General features: G+C 40.3%; 1 protein-coding gene across 1 annotated transcript; it reads left to right on the top strand.

The window, feature by feature from the left end:
- Positions 1-522: 522 nt before the first annotated feature.
- On the top strand, positions 523-10,797 carry SLC35A5 (solute carrier family 35, member A5). The gene is made up of 6 exons (XM_010131359.1): positions 523-652; positions 2,469-2,567; positions 3,538-3,668; positions 7,390-7,457; positions 8,758-9,553; positions 10,685-10,797. Exons 1-6 carry the CDS (start codon positions 523-525, stop codon positions 10,751-10,753), a joined length of 1,293 nt encoding a protein of 430 aa, XP_010129661.1. The 3' UTR covers positions 10,754-10,797.
- The last annotated feature ends 990 nt before the right edge of the window (positions 10,798-11,787 follow it).

The following is an 11,787-nucleotide window of genomic DNA, read 5'->3' on the forward strand; positions in this document are numbered from 1 at the left end:
CGGCAGCACTTGAGACGGAGAACAGGGATGCAGCTCAGGCTCTGCCTCCAGGAGTCCGTATTCTGTCCCCGCCTCCTGGGCAAGAGCCGGCGCTGAGGAAGCGCCAGGTCATCTCTGAGATCTTGCTCTCTCTCGCCACAGCTCTAAAACTTCTCCTTGCTCGAAATAAGAACAAGGGTTTTTCTTAAAAGTATTAAAGAAAAATAAGCATGTAATTTATTTAATCGTTTTAGTTAAGTGCACTCTTACGGCAAAGTGACCCCTTTGTGCCTCCTTCTGAGTCACTGTATACATTGGTTATACCCCTTTGCTGGTTGTCATAGTATCTCCTCTTTATTTTACTTTTTTTAAATGAAAAAGATAACTGTAGAATGAGATCATGGCTTTTCATAGAAGCATCTTTTAATGAAATAATACAAAGCAGTAAAATATATTTCACCTTGTTTAACCAGTTTCTGGAAGTACTACTTATAGTGTATTTTCATTTTGTCATCCAGAGGGCATTGACACCAAAACAGCAGAATGAAGACCAAGTGCTGTAGGCGATTTCTGTTTTGTTCCAAGACAACCATCTATACCTTTCTTCTTGGAGGAGTGTTTATTGCATTGGGCTCAAGTCGAATCCTCCTGATGAAGTATTCTGCCAATGAAGGTGCTGTTGGACAATAAACATAATGTACCTCAAATAAAAAAGAATTGATGTTTGGCATAAAACAGATACCCAAAAGCCTAGTTCTCCACCTGCAGAGTTCTTAGCATCAGCATCCTATTATAGAAATGGGATCATGTGTTTTTGTACTGGAAAATCTCTGTATAGTCACTAGTCTAATATAACGTGATAACTTGGGTTGCAAGGTGTATGATGCACATGGAGATTCAACCTTAAATGATGAGACAGTAAATTATTTTAGAGGTGATTTTCAAAGACTAAATTGTTGCGTAAGCACTATTGATGGTACACATCTTGACTGAAATTGGGTCACAACAATGCCCTGCAATGCTATGGGCTTGGGGAAGAGTGGCTGGAAAGCTGCACAGCAGAAAAGGACCCCGGGGGTGTTAGTTGACAGCTGGCTGAATATGAGCCACCAGTGCCCAGGTGGCCAAGGTGGCATGCTGGGTTGTATCAGCAATAGTGTGGCCAGCAGGAGGAGGGAAGTAATTGTCTGCCTGTATTCAGTGCTGGTGAGGCCACATCTTGCATGCTGTGTCCAGTTTTGGGCCCCTCACTGCAAGAAGGACATTGAGGTGCTGGAGCGGGTTCAGAGAAGGGCAGCAAAGCTGGTGAAGGGTCTGGAGAGCAAGTCCTGTGAGGAGAAGCTGAGGGAACTGGGGTTGTTCAGCCTGGAGGAAAGGAGGCTGAGGGGAGATCTTATCAATTTCTATAACTACCTGAAAGGAGGTCGTAGTGAGGTGAGGGTCAGTCTGTTCTCCCAAGTAACAAGCGACAGGATGAGAGGAAATGACCTGAAGTTGTACCAGGGGAGATTAAGGCTGGATATTAGGAAAAATGTATTTACAGAGAGGCTTGTCAAGCATTGGAACAGGCTGCCCAGGGAAGGTGGTGGAGTCTCCATACCTGGAAATATTTAAAGGACATGTAGATGGGGCACTGAGGAACATGGTTGGGTGAATGGTTGGACTTGATTTTAAAGATCTCTTCCACCCGAGGTGGGGGTCAGTCTGTTCTCCCAAGAAACAGACAACAGGATGAGAGGGAACGGTCTCAAATTGCTCCAGGGGAGATTAAGGCTGGATATTAGGAAAAATGTATTTACAGAGAGGCTTGTGAAACATTGGAACAGGCTGCCCAGGGAGGTGGTGGAGTCCCATCCCTGGAAGTATTTTAAAGGCTTGGAGGTATGGTGCTGGGGCACATGGTTTAGGGATCCTGGCAATTCAGGGTGAACTGTTGGACTTGATCTTAAAGTCTCTTCCACCTAAACAGCTCTGTGACTTTGTGAAATACTTGTCTTGCGACAGGCTCAGGAGAAAAGTGTTACCATAGTGGGCGTGCTATAACTGACTGATATTGCTGCTTCTCCTTTCACCGAGGATTTTCAAAATATGCTAAGAAAGAAAAGATACAGTCCTAGAAAAAGATTGTATCATCCTGGAAGCCATATTTTGAGAGGAAAAACATAGCACATTGCTATTTATGGAAAACATTCCCACTCCCCCACCCCCCTTTTTTTTTTAAGTAGCGATGTTCTTGAGTTTTTCCAAAAAGTTCTGCTGTAAACTGAGACCAAATGAGGAAAGTTTTTGACCCAGAAAAGAAGCCATCCAGCATGTTGTATATCATAAATATTTAAATATTTATAATGAAAGTATTGATACAGGCTTTTGCATTTAAGGAAAGTGACTAAAATTCTGACTGGAGGAATTAAAATAGTTTCTTGCTCTAATTATGAATGCAGGAGATAGAATCTGATTGTATACTCTCTCTGATCTGCTTAATTCCACAGATAACAAATATGATTACCTTCCTACAACTGTGAACATATGTTCTGAAGTAGTAAAATTGGTCCTGTGTGTGGTGTTGGCAGTATGGGTTAAGAAAAAAGGTAGGTGCCTATGTTTAAAGGAACTGACATGTGTTGACTTTCTAAGATTTGCTGGACTTCTAATCCCTCTTTTTGTTGAGTTTTTTTAAATAATAGATTCACATGTAGTAGCATGGAGCAGATCCTGCTAGTCAGGTTCACTGGAATTGTGTCTTTCATGCAGAATTAGAACTAAACTTTACTTTTCATAACTGTTTTGTGCTATAAATTCAGGTGTTCAAGTTGTGTGTGTTGTAGCTGAAATGGGAGCAAGTAAGTGTAATGAAGACACAGTCTAACACTTTCAGAATTTTTGCACAGTATAATGGTGTGATAGGAGTCACCTCACTGAAGTCAGACGCATATAAATTGCACTAACTCTACGATTGACCTTTGTGTTCTGTTGTCCTGAATACCTAAGTAAATGTCATTGCTTGTATTCTTTGTGCCTCGTCCTTTCTTTCTTCCTTCAAGAGGACATCCTTCATGTTCTCTTTTTACCGAAATCATTTGCTGTGTGCTACAGATACTGAGTTCTGGTTTGTTTTGTATTTCTGACATTGCTGTCTGCCCTTTGGATGCTATATGAAAGATCCACTCTGTGTCACTGTTTCAGTTCTAGATTTGATTGATAATCATGAGAAAATCATACCCAGTAATGACATCACTAGTGGAGTGGATTCGGGGTGTTTTTTGCCCCTCCATGAATGGTCGAAAATTGGATTTTTGCTCCCAGGAGACAAATACTCTGATGAGGGTAAAAGGCTTTGTCATGTTTTCTCTGCTGAAGGAAGGAGGTGAATGCCTGTAGACACAGGACTGCTGCTCTAGTTCTATGTTCTGTGTTCTGTTCTGTCCTCAATGTTGCCAGAGGACTGTGTTTTTTTCAGGCCAGTGGTGTTCCTGAAAGCAGAACAGTGGTACTTATTCTGTTACAAGGGAATGGGCTTTCGATAATAAAGGAACTGTCTTTCTGATTTCCTTTCAGAAGGTTGTTTGGATCATCCCTTTGAATGTCTTTCCTGGAAGAATTTTTGCAATTCCATGAGATGGTCAATTCCTGCCTTTCTTTACTTTTTGGATAACTTGATTGTCTTCTACGTACTGTCCTACCTCCAGCCAGTAAGTATACATATACTGAATGAAGATCTTCCAATGTCTTAGTGATAGTTAACGTTTGCCCTCAGACTATCTACACTTATAACACTTCAAGGCAAGGTTTGTGGATGCAAGAATGATCTGTTTCCTTACCAGCTAGACTTTCCCATTCTCTTGCCCACTGAGCAGTGTTGAGCAGTGCTCAGTGGAGGAGAGTCTCTGTGTAGTTTCTCCATCCAAAGTAATTTAGAAGTAAGCTGAATTGCAGGTTTTCGGTGCTTTTCCTCCTTTGGTTTCTTCAACTTTGTATTTCTCTTTCAATGCATTTGCTGCGCTTTTGAGCTGCACTTTTCTCTGTGGCTTCTACCACTTTACCTATGTGACGTCACATGATGACTTCTTTCCTCACCCATTTGAAAGAGAAGTGAGTAAATGTAATCCCACAAAGGGAGGAAGCGTAACAAGAACTGAGGAGGGGAGGAAGGAAACTGTTTGACTCTTTGTTTTTGCATTTGATTATCAGTTATGTTTAAGCACAGTATTAAGTGTTTAATTAATTAACATTGTACCAATATTAATTGGTACTTTCTTCCAACTACATTCATCCAAAAGGATGAAATCTGCATATGCTCAGGAAACTGCAATTTTTATGCTTTCTTTTATTTTTGTACTAGGATACTTTCTGGTTCAGAATCTGTGTTTGAAGTTAGATGGAAACAGATGCTTAGTGCTTGCTATAAAATACTGTGGCTGGTCCTGTTGGATGTTAAAAATAAGTGTGAAAGTTTCTGTTCCTTCTGTTTCAGAATCTCTCTTGAAAATATTGTCCTTTTAGGTGTACATTTCTGTCAGGGATGGACCAGAGTCTAGAATAGGACCTAGATGGAGAAATCTAAAATCCAGGGTTGGGTATCTTAAAACAGCATGCACAGGCACTGGGTTCTGCAGTTTGTTGTGTATGGGTTTTTTGATGGTGGTGTTTGGTATGGTTTTGTTTTTTACTCCAGGAGGGAAATTCAGCTCTAATGTTTGTAATAGCAAATGCTGATGTTTAGAAGATTACATAAACACTGCTGCTTTCTTAGCAATTTGATTTGGCCAAGTTAAGATCATCTTTTGTAATATGCACAGCTTTTACATTTAATGCACGCATGTACCTACACACACCTTGTGTCTCTCTCCTCAGAATATGTGCTCCAAGATTCCTCTTTTTTAGAACTCTTAGTGTTTTATACCTTTTAACTGGATATGTTTTATGAGGGTTAGCTGGAATTGTAACATTATCATGGCAAACAAATTGAAAGAGATAACTAAGTACCTGTACGCTGTCAAGGTATTCTGTCTTACAAGTCCACAACAATGAAAAGGTGGTAGCAAGGTGCTTGAAAGAAGATGGCTATACCTGACTGAGCTTGGTTTTGTGTGACTTTAAAAACTAACTAGGTTTGAGACTAAGTACCTGAGTGAGCCATTGCTTGAAGAATGGAGTTGCTTTGGTGAGATTTTTTTGCTTGAAGCTGTGACTATGGATCCTCTTTAGTGGCTAACATTTCCTAGTGATAAGACTTCTTTTTAGAGACTTTGTGACATGTAAGTTAGTGGCATGGTGAATTTGGTAAATTTTTATCTCATCTAGGACAGAGGTCCGTGAGGCCTCAGTGAACAAAGTAACTCAAAATTAATTCCTTATAACTATCCCGCTATAGATGTTGATCGTATTATTTTAACTAGAGATGTTGGATGGGGGGCTTTGACTGCAAAGCGAAAACAGAGCATACGTGGAACACTTGTACATTTCACATTGAGCCTCTTTTTTTCCAGAGTGTTTTCTGCCAGATTAACCTGTTTGTTCAATATTTTTCTCCTTCCACAATGTTCACCTAACATGAGTATTCTTTAAGTTGTAATCTTGCACAGCAGAAAATTATGCTCTGGTTTCTTAGGCAGATGTCTCATGTGTCAGTCTTCAGCTTAACTGAGACCCTGGGTCATGCTGTTTCGTGAGATTATTATACAAAGATAGTCTGTTGGAATAGAGTGGAACTAAGGTAATGGGAAAAGGACCTGTGCTTTTCCTCTGGTAAATTAAAAAGGCTCTGCTGTTGTAGAATTGGGAATGTGAAAATGCAGATGAGAAAGTTCAGAATAAAGTCTGTGCTTTGCGCTTCTGAATCCATATATGGTTTTGTGTAAAATTGCCTTAAAAAGTGATCTTGCTCTAAGGCTGAATTGGAGGAAAGAGTTCAGACACCTAGATTTTTGTACATGTACTGATTACGGTAGGGCAGACTTGGAAAACACACAATTTAGGAACCCTCCCCACCCCCCAGAAAGAACCTTTTTTCCTCACTGGTGCTAGTAGATTGTGATCTTTAATGATAACTGCCGTGCCTAAAAGAGCCTGTTCTCGTTCCAGTGTCCCAGTATAGAGTGTCTAATACAGAGACCAAAAAGACAATCCTTGCCACAAGAAGTCTGCAGCTTGGGATGATGGCCATGTATTAGGGCACTGTCATTATTATGTAGCTGTTCCCAAGTTAGACAGGAGGTTTAGAGTTGTCTTTGGATGTACTTTGAAATAGGTGAATTTTTTATTACAGTTGCAGTCTTGCAAATTCCAGCTGAGTACTTCCTTACCTTTGATAAATGATACAGCAAATGCACTTGACGTATAAGAAGTTTGTTTTCTCTTAGTGCCTTGTCCAAGTCTGGGATTTCATGAATGCTGCAAGCTGGCACTGCAGCAAGAAGCAGCCTTGCCCTACCTATTTTCTTCTATTTTGGAACAACTTCCTCCTTTGCTGACACAGCTGTTTTTGCAGCTGACTAGTCAACGTGGCTGGTCAAACTGGTCAACCGTTTTTTCTTTTTTTAAGTAGGTTTTCCTTGTATCTTTGTTTCCGTACCACCTTCCCACTACAGTAGAATTTAGACTCTGTGGTTTGCTAAAGATTTTAAAATGGGACTTGAATGTCATTTTAGGGGCATGGTATTCTACCACTGCCCCTCCAGGACTCCTGTTCTTGGCAGACCCTGGCCACCCTGTGCCTGGGTCTGTGATGTCCGGAGGTAGAGCAGCGACTCTTTCACAGGCACCCCCTTGCCGTGGGGAAGGAGCTTCATGCCCTTGTGAGGTTGAGAGCTGTGCTGGTGGTGGCATGTGCCTCTGGTGGGGTCTCCCAGGCCAGACAGGTCTCAACTGAAGGGTCAGACAAAGTGTGTCCGTGGGCAGGATGGGCTCACTAGCCTTCGGGCAGCCATCCTAGGAGAAGGACAACTCTGACTCCAAACCCAGGCAGATGGAGCTCGTTTAGCCCTGTAAGGCATCCATCATCTAAGAGAAGGATACTCTAACCAAACCTACGACCCGAGGACTTTGCTGTCACCGTCCAAGCTCGCTAGGCCCTGGCAGATGAACCTCAGGTGTAAAGGGTGGAGCCAGTTCCACGCATGCTGCGCCTCACCTAAAAAATCCACCCCGCAGGCCCGAAGGGTGCACTCATCGCTTGCAGTGAGCGTGGGAAAAACCCTTTCCAGATCTTCGTTCGCAAAGCCAAGCCATGAATGATGAATGATTCTATCACTTGGGAAGTAAGAAAGTTCAGTACTTCCTGGATGTATTTTTTTGGGGGATGATGCTTTTCACTCTGGCACCTTGCAAAAAGGTGAACACTTGAAGTCGATGTGCTTTTAATGTCCACGCTATGTCTCGAGTATAATTTTGTTCCCCTTCTTCTCTTTCTAGGCAATGGCTGTGCTCTTCTCAAATTTTGTCATTATAACAACAGCTCTTTTGTTCAGGATAGTGCTAAAGTAAGTAGTATTTACTAAACTAAATGAAATTTTATATTTTTCTAGTCTTGATGAAAAAGTTAAGTTACATTCTTTCTTGTCTGATGGGAACAGTAATTCTCTTTTCTTGTGGCTATACCAGCTTGGAGAGATGGCTTTGTTTTCTGCGTCTGAAGGTGTAGGAAATAATAGCTTATCAAAGTCCCTACCTAGGCCTACGCATTTGATCAACTGTAATAACAACTGAAATCATGATTATAAGTTTTTTGGATGGTCAGAATTAAGGTTTGGGTACTTTAATTTGTACATTAAATCTCATATTTCATGATTAGCATACTTCCAGTTTGTTGTAATTCCTAATTGAATGTAAATGTAATCTAACAAGAATGGATAACATATGTAATAGTGAAAGATAGAGGTAATATCAGTAATATTACCCAGCCCTGATGTGTTTCTGGTCAACTACATAGTATGTTTTAAAAAGGAATTATATATGCCACCTTCATTATTCATGTGACAAAAGCCAGACTCTCTCTCCTATGTGTTCCACTTCACCTGATTTGTGCTCTTTATGATGTGATTTACATTCTGAAAATACTGATAGGGAAATGTCACACTCTGCTCAAAAATTTACTTACGTTGAATGTGGAGCAAAGATGACTTTTCTACAGCTGTTAATATAACAAAACAGTGTCTGACTTAAAATGCTTTTTCACAGTTGTTAGATTTCACAGTTGTTTAGATTTTTTTTAGATTTAAACTGTGATATCACAGTCTACTTGATCTTCCAAATTTCTGATTTTCCCCAGTGTAAACAGGCCTTGCTTGAGTGAAAAAACAGTATAAACAGTTGGAACAGTCTTATAAATTACATTCATAGATTTGTATGATTTACCGTCATAAAATGATAGGAAAAGGCACAAATTGTGGGGGAAAAGTGACATATAGTGGAAGTTTGTCAAAGAAAGAGTAGTTATTTGAATGTCTGAGTTCCCATGGAGACAAAGTTGCTTTTAAGTTGTCAGACAGTCCATATCTAGAACTAACATGATCTTGACAGACTTTCCTTAAATTATCTCTGCGGAATACACCATTTTGTATTTCTGTGATTGCCAGGCTGGGCTCCCCTTACTATAGAAAAGCATGCTCTGTTTTGGCATTTTATTGTCAATTTGGAAAATCCAGGATATTTCTTTGATCCTATCTCTGTCTCCTAACCTATGGCAGGATGTCTATTATGTGTTTTATAGTGCTTGTTATGCTGTCATTTAATTTGTGCCACTATGTTTCTGAAGTTGGCGGCTTTTTTGTCTGCTTCTAGGCGAAAACTCTCTTGGGTACAATGGTCATCTCTGGTGATTTTATTCCTGTCCATCGTTGCACTGACTCTAGGAACTGGAAGCCATCAGCAAAGCTTGGCTGCACATGGATTCCATCACAATATGTTTTTTAGTCCATCTAACCACTGCCTTCTCTATGCTGGACCTGAGGAAGCATGTCTGGAAAAGGACAACTGCATGGCACCAAGTTTCCTTCACAGCTTCCAGTGGAATGTCACCAGTACCATGGCAGGAGCACTGAAACCTCTCCGCCTTAGCCTGGGCCATCTGCTTATTCTAGTGCAGTGTTTCATTTCTGCCCTGGCTAACATCTACAATGAAAAGATCTTGAAAGATGGGGATCAGCATGCTGAAAGCATTTTCACGCAGAACAGCAAACTCTATGCTTTTGGAGTGCTGTTCAACGGACTTATGCTGGGGCTGCAGACTAAGGACCGAAGGCAGATAGGGAACTGTGGCTTCTTTTATGGGCACAACATCTTCTCAGTGGCTCTCATATTTGTCACAGCTTTCCTGGGGCTATCTGTAGCCTTCATCTTGAAGTTCCGAGACAATATGTTCCATGTTATGACTGCTCAGATCACCACTGTCATCATCACTGCCGTCTCTTTTGTCATCTTTGACTTCAGGCCTTCTCTAGAATTCTTTTTGGAAGCTCCTGTAGTGCTCCTTTCCATATTCATCTATAATGCCAGTAAACCAAGAGGCCTGGAATATGCCACTCTGCGGGAAAGGGGCAAGCTCGTCAAAGGAGATGCATGGGAGAGGTCAAGTGGGGTAAGGCTTTTCTGTACTTGTTTCCTGGTTGCTTTTTTGTTTCACCTCTGTTTATGCTATGGAACGTTTGGAAGTTTCAGTCTAGATGTGACTGGATTCATCCATCAACTCAAACACAAAACTCCTCAGTATTTCTTAATATGTTTTAAATTGATTTGGTATTGCTTTGCAAATTCTAAATTCTCAGTTCAAGAAGCCTAGGTAAGCATTGCTTTCCTCTGTGACTATAGACAGTCCTGTGAGCAGCTTTAGCGTTGTGCAAATCCTTTCTTGAAACCAACATGTTTTACTGTCCCTGGGCATCCAGAAATTGGATTTCATGCCTTAAATTGTACCTAGGTAGAACTGATAAACCTGATGTGTAGCTGAGCCCGCATCATGAAGTTAATGTATTTGATGTAAAGATTCTTTCTACCTTAAGTGGCAAGGATACCTGAAGACAAAAAGGTAATGTTTAAATACAGAATTTTAACACGTTTTTTTCTTACGAAACATTTCCTCCAGGCCCGTTAGTGTGTTTCGTCCTCATTTGAATGGTAATCTGATTAACTAGAACATGTCAGGGAAAGCTTGCTCTTAAGGTATGTCATTCGTTTGAGCTGAGCAGTCAAAGAGGGAAGGGTTTATGTTTGTGTACTTCCGGTTTGTGTGCACAGATGTGTTCTGTAATACACATTGCAACCAGCAGATAGTGCTGTCTCCATTTAATTCTGAGAAACATTAAATGCAGAAGAGATGTTTTCCACATGGTGTCTTTTTAGGTTAACAAACAATAAATAGCAAAGTCATATATTTTTTGTGTACCAGACATTATCTATTTTAGCATTTAAGAATTGAGCAGCTGTGGTGAAAACAAAGAGCACTATGTGAGCAGGCTTCCTCATAATGGAGTGGGATACAAGCTGTTTTAGGGATTGAGTCACTAAAAAGTGCTAAAGATACAGGGCATGTTTTTTTACGAGCATTTGTTCCTGGAGCTAGATTATAACACACCGGTATGAGATTTAAATTACAAGGTCTTGATTTTATATAAGTGATGTCTTCAAAATAAACTTTAGTCTTTTTTTTCTTTTTTTTTTTTTTGTGTTAATAACAAGATAACTTGTTCTCTTTTGCTTCCGGTTCCTGTAGGATGGAGAAGAATTTGAGAGACTGAACAAACCAAGCAGTGACATCGATACAGATGAAGATTCCCTCTAACGTGAGGCTGCTCAGAGAAGTGCTATTACTCATAGGGAGAAAATTTTAATGTTTTATTAATACAGAGAAGGGTAACTTTTCCCCACTTGCAGAGCAATTGAGATTATTTTGGGGATGGATGTCAGGTGGATGAGGAAAATGTTGAAGTCATACATAGGGAGAGTTCTATTTCCTCTTCCTATGCATGTAAATCAGGAGTTCAAAATCGGCTGAAAAGAAACAAAATTTGTAACTGATGCAGACAAGAAGAGTCTTGGATTCTGGACTCAGTGGTCTGGGTGACATGTGCCATATTGTGGAGGGCAGTCTTGGATTCTAACCATATGTCATTCAACTCTTTGTTTGACTGTCCCGAGTAACTGCATCTTCCTGTATGAATTCCTTGGTTAGCAAATCAGAGATAAACTGTTCTTCACCTTGCAGAAGTGATGAGTGTTGATTAATCTTTTTGTTGCATCTTCCAATGTACAAATGCTCCAGTAAGTTTTATTTTTAGGACTTAAGATGTTACTAATAACCTCATAAATCATGAGGCATATTGACCATTTTATTGAGTTTTGGCAATTCAGATTGACATATCCCTAGCCGAGTAAAAGAGTCACTCTGAACTAACCTCATCAAACTTTCACTTCAGAATGTATAATAAATCAAATAATTTGGGTTAAGGGTATGTTGATCTGTCAAAACAGGCAGATCTAGAGTGTGATTTGAGTTTGAATGGTCTCAATTCTGTCTTCATTCCTGTTTTTACATCAATGTAACTCCGTACTGACTCCTGTGGAGTCCTTTCTTTTTGATTGTCTCTGATGTGACTGAGAGCAGAATTATTTCACTGACTTCAGCCAGTAATTCTCCTCACATTTCCAGCGTGAGACTGTTGTGTGCCTGTCTCCCAGTGTCTGGAGAAATGGAAATCTGAAATACCTTTGTAGCAGACAGTCAACTTTTCAAGCAATTTATGTGGCCTAACTTTGAAAAAGCTTGAATAAAACAAAAGTGTGTTACACTGTATGTATGCATCATAGGGTCTTTTT

The sequence above is a fragment of the Buceros rhinoceros genome, unplaced genomic scaffold, assembly GCF_000710305.1.
Source record: "Buceros rhinoceros silvestris isolate BGI_N320 unplaced genomic scaffold, ASM71030v1 scaffold1480, whole genome shotgun sequence".
NCBI lineage: Eukaryota > Metazoa > Chordata > Aves > Bucerotiformes > Bucerotidae > Buceros > Buceros rhinoceros.